Source organism: Tursiops truncatus, chromosome 3, assembly GCF_011762595.2.
Source record: "Tursiops truncatus isolate mTurTru1 chromosome 3, mTurTru1.mat.Y, whole genome shotgun sequence".
NCBI lineage: Eukaryota > Metazoa > Chordata > Mammalia > Artiodactyla > Delphinidae > Tursiops > Tursiops truncatus.
Window position 1 is genome coordinate 160,711,569 of NC_047036.1, and position 19,222 is coordinate 160,730,790.

Sequence of the window (19,222 nt, forward strand, 5' to 3'; positions counted from 1 at the left end):
AATAGAATCGAAGTTAGACCCGATGGAGGGTTTCTAGCCGCCTAAAGGGCGGCTTAAACATTGAAGGTTCGGACAGCTTCAGGCTCGATTCCAGGAGGCACTTCCCGACGTGGAGAACAGAGGGTGGGCTAAGGAGGGGACTTCCAGCCGGCGCCGAGGGGACGCAGGCCAGCCCGAGGGCGGAGGTACAGCCAGACGCACCGAGGGGGGCGACCCAAAGAGGTTGTCTGCGCACCGAAGTCACCTCAGGCCCGGGAGCGTTGCTTGGACGGGGAGTGGCCTGGACGGGGCGTGGCTTGCGGTCGCGTCCCTCCCCCATCCACAGCCCCAGCGGCCGCCAGACCCGCGGGAGTCCGACCCGAGTGCACAGCGGAGCTGGGACCCTCCCTCCGACTTTCGGACCTGGCCATGGCGTCACTGCAGATACTGCTCTGCCTCTGTGTCGCCGCCGCGCACCTGGCGGGGACCCGAGGTGAGGCGCCCCCAGACCCCAGACCAGCCCCCTAGGCGCCGGACGTCTGACAGAGGGCGTGGCAAGCAGCCGGAGCCTGGAGACAGAACCAAGGGACCCACTTGCTTCCCCAGGCCTGCATTCCCTTTGCCAGCCTCGGGGGTGGAGTGAGGGGGCAACGAAGAGATGGAGCTCTGGGACCACCTGGGGCAGGAGGGGATCTCGTCCACTGTCTTCCCTCCTCCAAGGGACGATAGGGGCACCGGGAGTGTGGCTATGAACTTCAGGCTCCTCTGGATTCTCAGGACTGCAGGGTACCCATCTCAGCCACAGCATTTGGACCCTGAATCATCCAGTCTTGGTCACACTATGAAGGGGCCAGAGCTGTCCCCTCTCACCTAACTCCTTCCCTCTTCCACACACACACACAGCACTCAGAAAAGAAATTCCCATCTCTGGAACACTCAGTGGAGTGGGGAACTGGGCCCATTTCTCAGATGGGGAGACTGAGACTCCAAAAGGGAAGGGACTTGTCTGAAGTCACTGCCCAGCCCAGTTATCTCAGACAACTCGCTGCTGGAGAAGCCAGGCTAGATTCCAAGGACTTCCCACTGGCAGCTTGGGCCCCAAGTGCAGGGATGAAAGGTAGACTGAGGGAGGGACTTCCAGTCAGCAAATGGATGAAAGAAAATTCAGATCAATATGACAGCAGGGAGGGGCACAGCCAACTGAACTCATGGCCACTGAGCACAGTGGGAGAACTGGGTCTGGGAAGCAGAGTGGACACAGACTTCCCCAGCCTAAGGGGCTGTGTCAGAGTGAGGGACGGGGCTGTGGGAGACTGGGGGTGGGGAGGTCATGGGGAGGCTTCCTGGAGGAGGGGGTGCTGCAATTCTCCCCTGGATTCCGGCTTCTCCCCTGTGAAATGGGGATGATCGTGGCAGCACTTTGCATACCAGGAGTTCACAGAAGTCCTTCCCCCTACCCCTCACCCCTTTGACAGGCACCACCACCCCTGAGGAGCCCATGGTGACTGCGTGGGGCCTTGAAGGTTCATTGCTGCACCCTGGCCAGCCCTCACCAGCCCTGGAGGACTGGGAAGGTGAGCCAGCTTGGGTCTGAGTCCTCGTTCTGCTGTGGACTCTGTGTGAGCTCTGGCTGGTAGGGTCTTGTGAGGAGGGGATACAAGCTGGGTGAAGAGCCCAGGACTGTCCTGGTCCCTGGGCATGGCAGCCCCTGGAAGTGGTGCCCCAAGAGGTCTAAGTTTTAGGAGCAGGGAGATGAGAGCCCAGGCTGTTTGTCCAGGAGGAAACCAGGGTGGGGTGGGGCGGGGCGGTGAGACAACAAGCTCAGTTCAGTCAGGGAAACAGGAGTTCTGGAACCCAAGTCTCTAGCTTCCCAGCTAGGAAGGTTCTATTTGACTTGCTCTTGAATGAGGAAAGGAGTGAGCGCCCCTTGGGGGGTTGATGGAAACAGAAGCTAGCCTGTGAGAGGCCAGACCCTTCCCACCTCTGGCTTCTGTGAAAGGGAGGGTTGCCTGATAGGTTCAGTGGGCAGCGAACAAGGTCCCAGCTGGCACTGATGCGAGGCTGCCAGGCAGTGGAACAGCTGGTCTCAGGCCTGGCTCCTCGTGCTGCCTTTATATCTCCTTACACCTCAAGGGTTCTGAATTCTGAGAGTGGGGGCTGGTGAGACAGTGGCAAGATCTCAGCGTGCACTCATGGGCCAGCTCAGATACTGAGCGGCAGAACTAGGGCCGGGGCAAGCGCAATCCAACCTCCCCTGATCCTTCTACAGCTCCTTCTGCCCTCGAGGGCTCTGGATCTGGGCAGGCTGGGCTTGCCCATGTACTTTTGTAGGGAGGAGGACCTGGCTTAAACACGCAGGTGGGGGTGGGCGGGCCGCAGCCCAGGCTCCTGCCTGAACTGATGGGGCCCGACCGGCTAAGGCCCGGGTCCCAGCGCGTGCGGTGCCCGCAGAGGCCAGCGAGTGGACGTCCTGGTTCAACGTCGACCACCCGGGAGGCGACGGTGACTTCGAGAGCTTGGCTGCGATCCGCTTCTATTACGGGCCGGCGCGCGTGTGCCCGCGGCCGCTGGCGCTGGAGGCGCGCACCACAGACTGGGCCCTGCCGTCAGACGTCGGCGAGCGCGTACACTTGAACCCCACGCGAGGTTTCTGGTGCCTCAACCGCGAGCAGCCCCGAGGCCGCCGCTGCTCCAACTACCACGTGCGCTTCCGCTGCCCGCATGGTGAGGGCGGGGCTAAGGGAGCGGCGGGGATTGGCCATAGGTGGATGAGGCCTGAAAGGATGGTGTCTTGTTGGGGGGGGAGGGGGAGGGTGCAGGGCGTGGCTAGGAAGAAGCGGGGTCTTTTAGGAGCAAGGCCGCAGGAGAGGGCCGGAGCGGATAGGAGAGGAGCTTTGGAAGGGAGGGGCTAAGAATGGCCGGGGCCCAGGTCGGGGTCAGGAAGGGGCCCCTAGGAACATAGCTCCCTCTCACTGCCCTCTTTTGCTCATCTAGAACTAGGGCCGTTCTGTGGAAGTGTGTTTTGAGCCCCAGATGTGGGTGAGACGCAGGGAGAACAGCAGGGCTTATCTTGGCGGGGGCGGGAAGGTACCTCAACTGCACATTCGACTGGTGCGCCTGGGGGAGCACCGATTGAGGCAGTGGGCAGGACTTCTCTCTGACTCGGATGCACGTGACGAGAGCACCCTCCAGTCCCACACTGTCAACAGAGTTCCAGGTTCCATCTGACGCCCCCATCCCTGCCCTCTCCCCAGAGGCCACGTGGGGTGCGTGGGGCCCGTGGGGTCCTTGTTCGGGGAGCTGCGGGCCAGGCCGTCGCTTGCGCCGCCGCCGCTGCCCAAGCCCTGCTGCGGATGCGTGTCCTGGGCGTACCCTGGAGGCGCAGAATTGTGTGAGGCCTACATGTCCAGGTAGGAGGGGCGGGGCCTGGAGGAGATAGTTGGGTTAGAGGCGGGGCCTGGGTGTAGGGGCGGGGCCAGTTGAGGGAAGTACCTAGAGGGGCTAGTTGGGGTGGAGCCTGATGGGGCGGTGCCTGGAGGGAGGAGGCGGAGCCTGAGTGTAGGGGCGGAGCCTGGACGACCAGAACTTGGACCACTTGGAGACGCTTTTCCTTCCCTTCCGGGCCCCCGAAGAGCATTGGTAAATGTGTACATCTGGACGGGTGGACGCCATGGGGGTCGTGTCCAGTCATGGGCAGATCTGAGGGGGCACTTCCTCTGTGTGCCTGTTGGAGTGTGCGGATGTCCTGGTGGACGTGGATACACACAGAAGCTGGCTCACACACTCGTGGTGCACACACGCATGGCATTCGCAGGCCACGCCCGTCCCCCACGCCCACGTGGACATGCGCTCACACCCTGGCAGACATGATGCCCAGGCCCTCCCTGGTCCAGACACCAGGCCAGCCAGGAGGCGACTGGAAATTCCAATCAGGCCTGGTCTCCACAAACATGGTCTGGAGACTGCCCCAGCAGAGCATGCAGCAGGGTGGGGGAGCACAGTAGCCAATGGGGTGGTGGGATTCCCCACCCTACTCTGCTTGGCTCTGCCTTCTCCGTGCCTCTGCCCTGAAGTTTCCAGTGGAATTTTCCATTTTATGGAGAAACCACAGGATTGTGTCAGGAGGGAGATGTTCTGGGCCCAAGACCCATCCCCTCGCTGGGCCCCCAGCCCCTGCCTGAACATTTTCTCTCATGCTAGAAGGAGCCTCTCTGCCTTGTAAGAGTCACCTATCCTGTCCTCTCCTCCAGGGCATCTCCTTCACACCAGGATCCCAGGTCCCTCCCCTTGGCCCAGCCCTGACCACTGAGCCCCATGTCCTTCACACCAAGGGCTGCTGCAAGCAGGTCCATGATGAGGACTCTCTGAGGGGAACAAGGTGGGGAGGGTGTCTGGGTACCTTTGCTGAGTGACTGATAGAGAGGATAGCCCTCCCCAGGAAGGGGTCAAGAGTCTTCTCTGCCTCCTGTGCCCACCCCCCAGGGTGTGGTCCCAACACCTGTGGGTGCACTGACCACATCCTTCTGGGCTCGGTGGTCACCCCATCTGGGTGTCCGCTGCCAGGAGCCAGGGTCTCCTTGCGAGACTGGCCTGGCACCATGGCTACTAGCCATGCCCACGGAACCTTCTGGGTGCCTGGAGTCTGTGCCAGCAGCCGAGCCAATGTCAGTGCCCGAATGGATGGCTTCTCTGCAGGCATGGCCCAGGCCCAGGCCAACAGCTCCATCTCTGCTGTGGTCAGTGTTGTCCTTAATAAGTTGGGTAAGTGCCTCATGGTAAGAGGGATGAGGGGGCTGAGGAACTGGGGAGGAAATTCTGGGTGACGCCAAGCACTTGGGATGATGTGATGTACAGTGAGGCCAATGGAGCAAGAAATAAGATGTAACGGTCATTGGAGAAGATGTGAGGTGAGAGGTGGAGTTGCAAAGGGAAGCATTAAGATTAAGCATGGGCTTCCCTGCGTGGTGCAGTGGTTGAGAGTCCGCCTGCCGATGCAGGGGACACGGGTTCGTGCCTCGGTCCAGGAAGATCCCACATGCCGCAGAGCGGCTAGGCCCGTGAGCCATGGCCGCTGAGCCTGCGCGTCCGGAGCCTGTGCTCCGCAGCGGGAGAGGCCACAGCAGTGAGAGGCCTGCGTACCACAAAAAAAAAAAAGCATTAAGGGCACAGTCTCCAGCAGATGGGAGGTGAACCTGAGTGGGGGGAGGGTCATTAGAAAAGGCCCAAGTGAAACAGGGCATCACTATAAGGGAAAGGATGGGGCCCTGCTCTTGGGAAGGGTCTTTGGGAGAAGCTGGGGTGGGGCAGGGCCCTGACCTTTGCTGCCTCTGCCCCCAGAGAAGCCCTATCTGGTGAAGCACCCTGAGTCCCGAGTTCGAGAGGCTGGCCAGAATGTGACCTTCTGCTGCAAAGCCTTGGGCACCCCCATGCCCAAGAAATACTCCTGGTGAGTGCCTTGCCCCATGCTCAAGGGTCTCGCGCCCAGCTTTGGGGTTGGAATGGGCTTCCCATGATATGTGGTGCCTCAGAGACCCAGAGGAAGCTGCTCTGCAACCTCCCTGTGCTCCATGTGGGGCGGGACAGATGCAGCCCCTCCCCCGTGCCAAGGGCATTCATGGTGCTGCTCACCCGCCACCCAGGTTCCACAACGGGACCCTGCTGGACAGGCGAACGCACAGGTACGGGACCCACCTGGAGCTGCATGGGCTTCACCCAGACCAGGCAGGCACCTATCACTGCAAAGCGTGGAATGATGCCGGGGCCGTGCGATCGGGCACTGCCCAACTCACCGTGCTTGGTGAGCGTCCTCAGCAACCCTACCCACAACCCTGAGCGAGCCCTGACACCAAACTGAGCCCCAATCCCAGCTAAAACGCAACTTCAAATGGAACCCCGACTTCAGACTGATCTCTGACCTTGCTCAGTCGGATCCCAGGCTCCCACTGAGCCCCCGGGTTGAGCCTCTGATCCCAATCTAGGCCCCCAACCTTGGCCTCCATGGAGTTCCCCCCCCCTTACCCTGATCTGGCTGATTTCTTGCTCCACAGCCCCAGGCCAGCCAGCCTGTGACCCCCAGCCCCGAGAACACCTGATCAAGCTTCCAGACGACTGTGGTCAGCCAGGCAGCGGCCCCATCTACCTGGACGTAGGCCTTTGCCCTGACACCCCCTGCCCCAGCCCTGCAGGCTCGAGGCCCCGATGTGGGGACGCAGGCTCCCGCTGCTGCTCGGTGCACCGGCTGGAGAGCAGGAAGATCCACTGCTCTGGCTACATCCTCCCAGTCAAGATAGTGGCTGAATGTGGCTGCCGGAAATGTCTGCCCCCTCGGGGGCTGATCCGGGGACGTGTGGTGGCCGCTGAGTCTAGGGAGCCCTTGCGCTTTGCTCGGATCCTCCTGGGCCGGGAGCCCATTGGCTTCACATCCTACCAGGGTGACTTCACCATTGAGGTGGCACCTTCCACCCAGCGGCTGGTGATTACTTTCGTGGACCCCAGTGGCCAGTTCGTGGACACTGTCAGGGTCCTGCCTTTTGACCCTCGAGGTGCGGGCGTGTACCATGAGGTCAAGGCCATGCGCAAGAAAGCCCCTGTCATCTTAGATGCCAGCCAGAGCAACACGATATCCCTCGGGGAGCTGGAGGACGAAGCCCCCTTAGGCGAGCTGGTCATCCCTCCGAGAGCCTTCCGCAGAGCTGATGGTGAACCCTACACAGGGGCTGTGGAGGCCCGGGTGACATTTGTTGACCCCCGAAATGTCACCTCGGCGGCTGCCGCCCCCAGTGACCTGCGATTTGTGGACAGTGACGGGGAGTTGGCTCCACTGCGCACCTACGGCATGTTCTCGGTGGACCTCCGTGCTGCCGGCTCCGCAGAGCAGCTGCAGACCGGGCCGGTGGCCGTGCGTGTGGCCGCCAGCCAGATCCGAATGGCCGGCCACGTGGAGGCCCTGAAGCTGTGGTCGCTGAACCCTGACACGGGCCTGTGGGAAGAGGAGAGCGGCTTCCAGCGTGAGAGGTCGGCGGCCTCACGGGTCCGCCGGGAGGAGCGGGTCTTCCTGGTGGGCAACGTGGAGATCCGGGAGCGGCGTCTGTTCAACCTGGACGTGCCTGAGCGCCGCCGCTGCTTGGTGAAGGTGCGCGCCTACGCCAACGACAAGTTCAACCCCAACGAGCAGGTGGAGGGCGTGGTGGTCACGCTGGTCAACCTGGAGCCTGCCCCCGGCTTCTCGGCCAACCCCCGCGCCTGGGGCCGCTTCGACAGCGCCGTCACTGGTCCCAACGGGGCCTGCCTCCCCGCCTTCTGCGATGCTGACCGGCCAGACGCCTACACCGCCCTGGTCACGGCCACCCTGGGCGGGGAGGAGCTGGAGCCCGCCCCATCCCGGCCCCGCCCACTCCCGGCCACCGTGGGCGTGGCCCAGCCCTACCTAGACAAGCTGGGTTACCGCCGCACCGACCACGACGACCCCTCCCTCAAACGCAATGGCTTCCGCATCAACCTCGCCAAACCCAGGTCCGGCGACCCCGCCAAGGCCAACGGCCCCGTGTACCCGTGGCGCAACCTGCGGGAGTGTCAGGAGGCCCCGGTGACCGCCAGCCACTTCCGCTTTGCTCGCGTGGAGATGGAAAAATACGAGTATAACGTGGTCCCCTTCCGCGAGGGCGTGCCGGCCTCCTGGACTGGAGATCTCCTGGCCTGGTGGCCCAACCCGCAGGAGTTCAGAGCCTGCTTCCTCAAGGTGAAGATCCAGGGTCCCCAGGAATACATGGTCCGCTCCCACAATTCGGGGGGCAGCCACCCTCGGACCCGGGGCCAGCTCTACGGTCTGCGGGATGACCGGAGTGTCCGAGACCCCCAGCGCCCTAGCACGTCTGCCGCCTGCGTGGAGTTCAAGTGCAGCGGGATGCTGTTCGACCAGCGTCAGGTGGACAGGACACTGGTGACCATCATGCCCCAGGGCAGCTGCCGGCGCGTGGCGGTCAACGGACTCCTGCAGGATTACTTGACCCGGCACCCCCCTGTTGCACCCGCTGATGACCTGGCTGTCTTCTCCATGCTGGCCCCGCTGGACCCTCTGGGTCACAACTATGGTGTCTATACAGTCACTGACCAGAGCCCAAGGCTGGCCAAGGAGATTGCCATCGGCCGCTGCTTCGATGGCTCCTCTGATGGCTTCTCCAGGGAGATGAAGGCCGATGCTGGCACAGCCGTCACCTTTCAGTGCCGGGAGACACCAGAGGGCCGGCCGAGCCTCTTCCAGAGGCTGCTGGAGTCCCCATCGGCAGCTCTTGGTGACATCCGCAGGGAGATGGGCGAGGTGGGCCGGGCACAGGCACGAGCCTCAGGTCCCCTCCGCACCCGCCGTGGCAGGGTCCAGCAGTGACCCTGGGCCCCAGCCTCGCTCCTCTGCCCTGCTCCAGACTCCTCTGTCCTTGGCAAGTCTCTTCAGGTTTCTGGGCACTTCCTCCCCAGCCCAGAATTCAGTCAGGTCCGATGGTGCAAATGCAGGCAGATAATTGTTGCTGTGTGACGTGAAATGGAGTTTGTCCTGACTGTGGGAGCCAGCATCCTGGGATGATGGTCGGGGCTGGTGACCGGCTGAGGCCCAGAGGGGATCATTCCCAGCTCACATGCCAGCTCTGATTTCATTTCATATTTTGACCCGGATTTCAGATAATCCTCCCTTTCAGATTTCTGTGCTGAGCTGGATGCTTTTTTGGGTCCTCTACCCTGAGTTTTGTTCTTGGGGTTATTTATTGAATAAATAATAACAGGTGTGAGTGTGGGGTCCGGACGTGGCCCATTGAAGGTCTGGGGAAGAGGCTTCTTGGCTCTGGGACTGAGGAGCACAATTCTCATACGTTTGGTGCTTGGAGATTCCCCAGGGGGTCAGGGCAGGGATTCAATTAAAGATGCTTCATTTCCAACTCCTGGTGTCAATCTTGGGGAGAGAAGGTTGGAGGCTGGGGCTGCTGGATCCAGGTGCACCTTGGCAGGCAGAAACAGGCCTGAAGCACATACGGACATGGGTGTGCAAGCGGCTTGCAGGTCCCCGTGCGGCCCTGGACACTCCTCAGGCAGGCACGTGGGCCCCAACCGATGCCCACAGAAGTGTATCTGCGACATGTGTGTGCAGAGCTGACTCATAAGCAGCCCAGGCTTGTGCAGCCCTGACTGCAAAACACAGTAGTAGCTGCTGCCCTGGCCTTATCCTCCTTGCCTGGCTGTGGTCAGTGGCTCCTATCTGGCCACATGCCCAGGGGCTACAGTGGGCAGGGAGGGGCCCTGGCAGGGCCGTTTGCCCCAGGAGGCAGGAACTGAGGCTTCCCTGGACTTCTTCCACCGGGACCACAGCTGCCCTGCCCTGGGTCACACCCGGCTGAGGCCTGGCCATGCCTTGACCACGTGGTGATTTGGCTGCCCAAGGCCATGGTCCTGAGCCATCACCGGGACTCTCAGTCTGGAGGTGCAGCACCATCGCTTGCGCGCTGTGTGCGCGCGGCCAGGCAAGTTGTCCTGACGCCCCATGGGACAGGCGCTGTTCCGATCACACACCCCCTTTCCAGACAGAGAAACTGAGGTCCCAAAAAGGAGAGGCAAAGGGCTGCTTGGGCCCCAGAGTGAATCCCGGCAGGAGCGGGGGGCTCCCTGGATGGCCCAGCAGTCCCCTCAAGGACGCGCGTGAGACTCCCTTGGCCTGTAGACGTTGGTCCCTGGAAGGCATCAATGTGGCGTTTCTGGGGGCCTGGAATGGGGAGCATTGTGCCTGGCTGATTGCCCCCAGAAAGGGTGGCGGCAGGCAGTTGGAGTGCGGGGTATTATTCCCTTATTCTAGGGCCTGCTCAGGCCTTCTGCACACCCACCCACTTACCCACTCAACTGCCCACTTCCCCTCTACCACCCACCCACCCGCTCGCCCACCTGTCCACCCCTGCCCCTCCAGTCCCTCTTACCATCTGCCTGTCTAGCATGTAGCGGTGTCACGTCTGTGCCAACAATGGGGGCCCGAAGAGGGCCTGGCCTTGGCGGGAAGAGAGGTTCACGCACACCCCGACACACCTGTGGAGTCAGTGCTCAGCCTACGTGGCCCGCTGGCTCTTGTCCATCTGGAGAACTCTCCATCGGACAACCCCCAGCCTCTCCAGCCCTCACTCACACTTTTGCTCAGCCCATGCCTTTCATGGGAACATCTTCCCCTGCCCAGGGGCCAGACGTAGGGGCCTGGAGGGTCTGGGAGAATCTGGCAAACCCGAGGGTATCAGCCCCAGTCTCTGAGGGTGGGCCCCAGGGCTGTGCTTGGAGACAAGGTTTGGAGGCCCCGGTGCCAGCATCCCAGCCTCTCCTTGGATAGGCTGTGATGGACAAGAGAGGGGAGATGCTTTGAGGCCCCTGGGAGCCAGGGGCATGCGCATTTATCCAGACTTACTGTGTCTACACCCTCAGCTGAGAGGGAAGCTCAGAGGGGTAGGACCCCGCCCAAGGCAACGCAGACTCTGGGCCTGCCTGTCGGGGTCCTGGGGGGCAGCAGGAGTTGGGGGGGTTCCCCCTGCAGCTGGCAGGAGAAGCTGGCTTCCAGGCTGGGTGTGATGAGGTGTCAGACGCCACTGCCAAATACCTTTCATTGAGAAAGTGTTGGGGCCGCGGCCACTGCCAGGCCTGGGGCAGCTGAGTTTGGGGCCGGCAGCTGGCCCTCCTTCCCTAGGGTGGGGCAGGGGTGGGTGGGCGTCATCCTGGGGCCCCCTCCCCAGCTGCTGCGGCTGGGCCAGGAGTGAGCAGGGGGTCCTAGAGGGAAGTGGGCCAGGGAGACTGTTCCAGGCAGAGGGCAGAGCCCAAGAAAATGCTTGGCACAGGACGGTGGCTGGAGCCCCAGTGCCTCCTCATCCCTGCTAACAGCTCTTCAAGAGGGCAGCACTTGGCCCCAATATTCAGATGAGAAAACTGAGGCTCCAAGAGAAGGAAGCCATGGCTCTGAGCTGACAGCCCTGTGCTTCGTTTTTTTGTGTTTTTTTTTGCGGTACGCGAGCCTCTCGCTGTTGCGGCCTCTCCCGTTGCGGAGCACAGACTCCGGACGCGCAGGCTCAGCGGCCACGGCTCACGGGCGCAGCCGCTCTGCAGCATGTGGGATCTTCCTGGACCGGGGCACGAACCCGTGTCCCCTGCATCGGCAGGCGGACTCTCAACCACTGCCCCACCAGGGAAGCCCAGCCCTGTGCTTCTTGACGCTGTCTTGTGACCCCATTCTAGCCTCCGAGCCAGGAGTCTCCACGACCCCGCTCCTGGAACGTTTGCTATCCGCCTCCTGGTAAATCCATTGCTCTCCCCCTAAAACTGGGGCTGCCAGACCACACCCCGTCAGCTTGGGGTGTGGGGGGCATAAAGTCCACCCTAGAGACCCCAGCTCCAGCCACCCTGGCGTCAGCTCAGGGCACAAGGAGGCCCTTGGTCCCGCCCACGGCATTTTAGACTTATAATTTTAGAACCAGGGGTTCTTAAAATTCCTAGTATTGCGAGTGGGAGAAAAATCTTGGAACAGTGCTTAAAACAAGAGAGTCTTAAACCTGTAGAATCCAAGAGGAGGAAGATAAAAATGAACACACATTGAGCAGTGACTGGATACAAGCCCTCCCTGTCCCCGAAGCCCTAACTCACTTTGAGAGCATTTAATGTATATTTATTGCCTTGGGCCTCAAAATATGCTTTTAGGGAGGGTGGTTTTTCACACACATACCCCCCCCTTCACAGCTGAAGGGACTTGCCCAGGGTCACACAGCAAATGGGGACACCATAGGCTGAAGGGAAGGTCAATGTTTCTCAGAGAAAAGGACACAGGCAGTGGGTCTTGAAGGATGTCTAGGAGTTCGCCAGGTGGGCAAGGCAGGAAGGGCATACCAGGCAGCTGGAAAGGTACATGTGAAGGCTGAGGAGGGAAACCTCAGGCGGGCATGGAGAAGGGAGACACACAGGGGAGGTGTACAGAGCCTTGAATGCCACACACCTGTGGAGTCAGCGCTCAGCCTACGTGGCCCGCTGGCTCTTGTCCATCTGGAGAACTCTCCATCGGACAACCCCCAGCCTCTCCAGCCCTCACTCACACTTTTGCTCAGCCCATGCCTTTCATGGGAACATCTTCCCCTGCCCAGGGGCCAGACGTAGGGGCCTGGAGGGTCTGGGAGAATCTGGCAAACCCGAGGGTATCAGCCCCAGTCTCTGAGGGTGGGCCCCAGGGCTGTGCTTGGAGACAAGGTTTGGAGGCCCCGGTGCCAGCACCCCAGCTCCTGCCAAGCGAGGAGCTGGAGAGTCTCCGGTGGGTGATGGGGAGCCACAGAAGGTGCTGGAGCTGGGAAAGATCACACAGTTTCTCATAACAAAGACTCCTCTATACCTGGGGCAGCATTCAGCGTGTGGAAAAGTGTTTCCTTTATGGAACTGGGTCTGCCCCCTCCCACGTGGCAGACCTTCGGGGTCCAAACCCGCAGCCCAGCGCCCCTTCCTCTCCAGCTGCCTCCTGTTTTGGCTGAATACTGCTGGCTCCTCCACTTGGGCCTCGTGTCCCTGGCATGGCTACCCACCACTTCCCCAGCCCTGTCTGTCTCCCTCATCAGCCCTCAGAGTTGGGTATGACCCAGTCGCAGACCCCAAAGACTGGAGCCAGCCTGGCGGGGAGAACTGGCTTCAGTCAGGTAGGAGGAATGCTTGCATTTTAATGGTGGAAACAGAAGCAGGAGGCCAGCAGAGAAGGAACAGTCCAGCTGAGCGCCAATGTCCTGTCCAACCCCTCCCAGGGCAGGAGCTGAGGCCAGACCCCAGGGCCTGGGGTGGGGGATCTGGGCAGGCAGGAGGGAGGAGAGCCCAGGGATCAGGGGAGCAACAGACACGGACATTTGGTGATGGATGCAGGGAAACGTCCACCGCCCTACCCAGGGTCACAGGTGCCGTGCCAAACAGCGGATGTGGCGCGTGGAGTCAAGCGTCCTTATCATCAGTCCTGAGGTCACACCGTCCTGGTCACTCACTGTCCCTGTCCTCCCCAGTCAGACACTCCCTCCCACACCACTAGGCCCCCTTCTTGTCACTCATTCAGCTACACCGTCACTCTTAATTGCAGCCCCACACGCAGTCATCCCCCCCACCCCCCGCCAAAGTGCACACGGCTGGATTTGCCGGTTGTTTTGGGTGTGACAGCCTAGCTGGTCACTGTGCCAACCCTCACAGCAGCCCGGGCGGATGAACCCTGACACACAGGCAGGGTCCTGCGAGGGTGCTGGCAGCCAAGAGCACCTGTGTACAGTGGAGCATCAACACCCACAGTGGCCCTTTGTCACCCTGCACTTGGGGACACTCAACCCTCAGACACCCAGATCGCCCAAGTCAGGACTGATTCTGACCCGCCACGAACCCCCGCAGTTCAGTCCCTCAAAGCACACCGGGCGCAGCCTGGTGCACGTGGCACCTCCCGCCGTCCGGTGGCCCTGGGGAGGCCGTGGGCTGGGGGCGCCTCGAAGTTCCAGATGCTTTTCCTAGGAAGTCCCGAGGCCCTTCCTGCTGACTCAGCCCTGGGGACTGGCTGCCAAACCTCAGGTATGTCCTCGAAGGCTGCCTGGCGAGGCCTCCGTCAAGGCGATCGGGGGAGCCCACTCAGGACTCAGCCCTCCCCTGGGCCTCAGCCCCTCCTGTGCCCCAGACGGAGACTGAGCTTTAACGATGGGTCATAAGGCAGGCTACTGGCATGGTGGAGGAGGCTGAGGTCGGCTGCTCACACCTCCAGTTCTTCCAGGCTGAGGGTCGGTAGACAAATGAGCTCCAAGCCAGGTCAGGCTCCCTCATAAAGGGGCCCTGCTCAGCTCATGCTCCTTGCTTTGTAAAGATGCCTCTGTCTTGGGTGGTCTGGGGAGATTTGCCTTGGCTGCCCCTCCTGGGGCCCGGCACGGGGACAGCGACACACACACACACACACACACACACACACACACATGTGCACACATGTGCTCTCACGTGATGTCTACCTGCAGACCTGTGGGTACAGATATGCTTGATTATGCCCAGACTCAGCCCTGGACTGGCCTTTCCAGAGCCCCATTCTGAAGAGGGAGGCAGAGCCAGGCACAGGTACCTCAGCCTGTGGGGGTCAGATTTAGGCCAGCAGGAGGGCCAGGGGCTGGAAAAAACCAGAGAAGGGCCGAAGGAAGGCTTTCTGGAGGAGAGGGCATTTGCTATGGACTCTGAAGAGAGAATAGGAGTTTGCCAAACCAAGATCAGATGTCCAAACGTCTTGAAAGCTGGTTTTAGAGTTTACCTTTTGTCTGTGAGGATTTTGAGCAGGGGAGGGACACAGTTAGATGAACCGCAATTCACTACCTCCTCTTGAAGACCCAGCCTCTCCCCTCAGGGGGCTTTCAGTCAGATGGGAGAGGCCAGACCCATTCTGGAGGCATAGAAGAGTCCTCAGGTTTGTGAAGCACCTGCTAGGCATTGGGTTGGATCTTGTCAATAACCTTTTAAGGTAGGTATTATCTCTAGTTTTCAGCCGAGGAAAGCAAGGCTGAGAGAGGGAGGTACCTTTCATAGGGTCCCACACGGAGGCAGGGCTGTTCACACACAACCCTGGCTTCTGACTTGCAGTTGTGTCTGCTGACCTGGTCCCAAGCTGACCCTAAAGTTCGAAAGGCAGGGCAGTGGGGCTCCAAAAAGTCAGCTTTGCCAAGGGTCATGTTTTTGCATCTTGGGTCCTGGCCTGTGGGGGAGGCCCCTGCTCACGGGACACGCGAGCTCCCCCTGGGCCGCAGCATGATTGTCCCTCTCCCACATCCCTTGTCATTGGCTGCTGAGTGGCTTTGATGAGCAGCCTCTAGGCAGAGGGATGTCTGAGTAGGAGGCTGGTGGTGCTTTTCCAGGCCTCCTGGGAGGCCAAGGCCACAGGCCCGACGTCTGGCCCAGGTGAACACAAACACTTGGAAATGGCTGACCCGACGGAATCTAGGCTGTGGCTGAAGAAGCCACTGGAAAAACACGCAGTCCACGCGGCCAGATCCAGCTTACGTCTCACCAGACAGGAGTGGCCTGCCCAGTGCCTGGAGCTGAGGAATGTTCGTTCCCTAGCTTTTTGGAACCTGCTGTCTCTGACCGGGGAATCCAGCCGCCGGGCGGTGCCACCCTCGGTCTCCTGTGGTCAGGCTGTGACCCGCCTCCTAATGTGTCCTTGGAGAATTAGGCCTCTTGTCTTGTCCCCTGGCCCAGATGCTGTTGGAGACCATTTGCTTGCTTGCATGCCCCTGACAATAGGAAGCTCACTCCTTTACAGCTGTCGTACCTGGCAGCCAGGAGCCTGTAACTGGACCAGTTTCCTACAGGAAGCTCTGGCTCCTTTGACCACGTGGAGGGGAGGTCACTGCAGCCTGAGCACCGCACCCCTCACACCCCCTCCGTGGGTGCAGCCCCCTCCTGGGCCTCAAGACTTCCCCCATGCTCTTTGCATTCAGTGTGTCCTGAGCAGACCCGAGTGTCTCACCCCAGAATGTGCTACTTGCCCCATGGCCCTGCTTTAGCACTAATTTCTCCGTCCGCCTTCCTGAGCCACGGCCTGGGCAAGTGGACCACACATCCGTTGAGCACCTGCTGGATGCTGAAGCGCTTTACTTGCATCTCTTCACTGACCCCTCCCAGTGAGGCTGTTCCTATAATTGCTCCACTTTACAGATGGCGAAACTGAGGCTCAGAGGGTGTACTTGGCATCCTGGGGTAGCAGGGGCAGATTCTGGAAGTAGGAGCCATTCCCCTGCTGGAACCAGGATAGGGACCTGGTGGCCTTGTCTTTTGGGCTGGGGCGGCCCCTGGAGGCCAAAGGGGGAGCCGCAGCCTGAGCCACACTCTTGGGCCTGAGAGCCCCCGGCTTCCCATAGGCTCTGGCCTTTCCCCTACACACAAATCCTCCATGGCTCTGACGGTCCCTGTCAGTAAGAGCAGGAGCTCTGGGTGAACTCTTGCTGGGTCACCACGGAGACGCCTAAGCACAAAATCCAGCCTCTTGTATCAGACCCAGGCTGGAACCAGGGATGGGGAGGGACCAAATGAGGGGAGGAGCCAGAGTCAGGGTCTGAATGCGGGTGACACACCAAGGTTCCAGGGAGGGGGTGGTTCAGATGAGGGGTGGGGTCCAGCTGGACTGAGAACAAGTGCTGCCCGGTCTCCCAATTCTACCCTGCCCCAGGAGACACTGCGAAATTAAACTAGGAGCTTCGGGGGGCCTTTGACCAATGACCAACGTGGGGTGAGTGGGATGGCAGATCTCCCCTCCACACAGACCACAGCTCTCCTCACCTCTCAACCCTCCCCAGGACTCGCTTTGGTCCGGAAAATCCCCATCGGCCAGGACCAGAGGGAGTTCCCTGGCGGTCCAGTGGTTAGGACTCCGCGCTTTCACTGCCAAGAGCATGGGTTCAGTATCTGGTCGGGGAACTAAGATCCCGCAAGCCGCGAGGCCAAAGAGAAAAAAAAAAACAAAAAACTTGAGGACCAGAGATGGGTAGATCCTCCCTGGGGACATACAGCCCAGTCCCCGTCCTGTCCCCGGTGGCTGGGCGGCGATTGGGTGGGGTGTGTGGGTGATGGGCCCAGAGCGAGATTAACCGGAGCCACGCCCACAGCTGCGGGGTTGCCCCATCACCTCTTTTTTTTTCTGGCCGCGCCACCATGCTTTCGGTATCTTAGTTCCCCAACCCGGGCCAGGGAATTCCCTTTTTTTTTTTTTTTTGGAGTTGCCCCATCCCTATTCCAGGGGAGAACGCGGTTCCAGGAGGAGAAACCAAAACCCCCTGGCTCCTGAGGTGCCCCCAGCCCCTGGACGCTGGCTGGCTGGCGAGGACGGGGCGGCTAGGGGGAGAAGAAAGCAGGGGAGGGGGCGGTAGTGAGTCAGGGACCCTGAGGGGTCAGGTCCTGGGGAGAGGGTCTGTGGGAGTCAGGCTGGGAGTAGAGGAGAGGGGTGGGGTTTGGGGGAGGGGTAGAACAGTTCGCCGGGCAGAGAAGGGAAGAGAGGGTGCTCCGGCAGAGGGAACGGCCAGTGCAAAAGCCCTGGGGTGGGAACACGTTTATGGGAGGGGTAGCCAGGGGGCCAGTGAAGAGGGAAATGACGTCAAAGACACACCTTGTAGGGCCTCGAGGGGGACAAAAAGGGAATTGGAGTCTGAGAGGGAAGGGAAACCAGTGCCTGGATCCACTTCCCGTTGTAAGATTGCCCCCTGGCGGCCCAGTGAAGAACAGGCAGGGAGACGGTGGGGTCCGTCCATCCTCAAATCTACCCTCCGGCCCTCACAGGCCTTCACAGAAATTGTGGCAGCCTGAGCTAGGCTGCCCTTGGTCAAACCACCGCCCTCCTGTCTTCCTGTGTCAGTGTCCCCGTCGGCCGAACGGGGACAAGGTAACCCCAGACTCTCCAAGAGCATGGACACCATGCTCGGTGCTTTGGGTCCTCAGTGCTCCCGTGATTCCCACCAAGCCTACTGGGGCAGGAGCTAATTCTGTTTCCACTTCACAGCGGGGAAAACTGAGGCTCAGGGAAGGCAGCACATGCAGGGTCTCCTCACACCAGGGATACCTGTCAGGAGAGACTGGACCCCACCAGGGGCCAGCCCAGTCGGCCAGAACACAAGTTCAAGTTCTGCCTGTACATATCTCCCCAGTTCTTCAGTTGAGGGAGGCTAGCGAGAATAGCACTAATTTGTTCTTCAAACTTTCTCTTGCTGATGCTGGTGTCCATTGGCGATTCTTCTTCTTCTTTTTTTTTTTCAGAGCAAAGTTTCACGCTGTGTGCCTTCACACACCAAAACTATCTCCACCAACATAGGAAGTCTAACTCGTGCTGTGTATTTCCTCAAGGGCCTGGGCCTTTCCAGATGCAGATGGAAGGAGGCAGCACCACCAGACACCAGAGGGATCTGAGTTCGTTGGGGGGGGGGGGGGGCCGGGCGGTGTCGGTTTAATTAATTGTCCTTCTTTTTTTGGGGCCACGCTGCGTGTGGGATCTTAGCTCCCCAACCGGGGATCAAACTCGTGCCCCCTGCAGTGGAAGTGCCGAGTCTTAACCACTGGACTGCTGGGGAAGTCCTAATCATCCTTCTGAAACTTGCCATTGATGTAGGGCACCTGGTCCAGAATCAGCCACCACTCGGTGGCCCACACCAGTCCCATGGTGCCCACGGTGCCCCACATGCCCGCCATGGGAATCCAATTTCTGGCCAGCTCGCGACAGTGCGGGCCCAGGAACCTGCTCAGCATCCTGGGGCCCGCTGGTGATTCTTGCGTGAGTCAGCGCCATCATGGGCCAGCGGGAGACCCTTCAGTGCTGCTCCTGTGTCTGTGATTTACTCTAAAATTCAGGTCCTCTGGCTCTCTGACCTCAGGCTCCTATGCATTTGGATGTAAGTTTTGAGACTGGAAGTGCTACTCCTCATGCCTGAAGAAGGTCCCTCATCACCTGGTTCTACAAGGACTGGCTCATTAGCCACTACAGTTGCTCACCTTCAACACACCTTGAAAGGAGTTCAGGGCGGAGATCAGGAATGAGGCTCTCAGTGCTCTGGGAAAACTGGCAGAACAAGTCTTCAGATAGGTAGGTATCTTCAGGAGGAAATTTTTTTTTTTAATGACTATTTATTTATTTTTGGTTGTGTTGGGTCTTCGTTGCTGCGCACCGGCTTTCTCTAGCTGTGGTGAGCAGGGGCTTCTCACTGCGGTGGCTTCTCTTGTTGCGGAGCGCGGGCTCTAGGCGCGCAGGCTTCAGTAGTTATACACTACCAAATGTAAAATAGATAGCTAGTGGGAAGCAGCCGCATAGCACAGGGAGATCAGCTCGGTGCTTTGTGACCACCTAGAGGGGTGGAATAGGGAGGGTGGGAGGGAGACACAAGAGGGAGGAGATATGGGGATATATGTATATGTATAACTGATTCACTTTGTTATAAAGCAGGAACTAACACACCATTGTAAAGCAATTATACTGCAATAAAGATGTTAAAAAAAAACCATTAAAACACTAAAAAAAAAAAAAAAAGTGTGAATCAGGGAGAATATTAGCGGCTCTCCCCCTCGCAGACGTCTGGCCAGAGTTCCAGCCTTATCTGGGAGATGGTGAAAATGCAGACTCCCAGGCATGGCCCAGACCTGATGAACCAGAGCCTGCATTTAAACCCATCTCTGGCCTAAACCCCTCAGAGTAGCTCCCTTGACTCGAGACTGTGAATTGGTCTTGTGT

The 19,222-nt window shown here is 60.0% G+C and overlaps 1 protein-coding gene and 1 pseudogene across 1 annotated transcript; one reads left to right on the forward strand and one right to left on the reverse strand.

The window, feature by feature from the left end:
- Window positions 1–408: 408 nt before the first annotated feature.
- On the forward strand, window positions 409–8,888 carry CILP2 (cartilage intermediate layer protein 2). Its single transcript, XM_033855167.2, has 8 exons — window positions 409–472; window positions 1,455–1,553; window positions 2,413–2,703; window positions 3,234–3,389; window positions 4,462–4,740; window positions 5,317–5,425; window positions 5,619–5,776; window positions 6,027–8,888. Exons 1-8 carry the CDS (start codon window positions 409–411, stop codon window positions 8,360–8,362), a joined length of 3,492 nt encoding a protein of 1,163 aa, XP_033711058.1. The 3' UTR covers window positions 8,363–8,888.
- Window positions 8,889–18,069: 9,181 nt separating this feature from the next.
- LOC101339027 (cytochrome b-c1 complex subunit 10 pseudogene) lies at window positions 18,070–18,301 on the reverse strand (annotated as a pseudogene).
- Window positions 18,302–19,222: the final 921 nt, after the last annotated feature.

Coding starts and splice junctions, on each gene's coding strand:
- CILP2 (XM_033855167.2), top strand. CDS start 409: ATGGCGTCACTGCAGATACTGCTCTGCCTCTGTGTCGCCGCCGCGCAC. Junction 2,704..3,233: donor GCGCTTCCGCTGCCCGCATG/GTGAGGGCGGGG, acceptor CCCTCTCCCCAG/AGGCCACGTGGGGTGCGTGG. Junction 3,390..4,461: donor TGTGAGGCCTACATGTCCAG/GTAGGAGGGGCG, acceptor CCCACCCCCCAG/GGTGTGGTCCCAACACCTGT.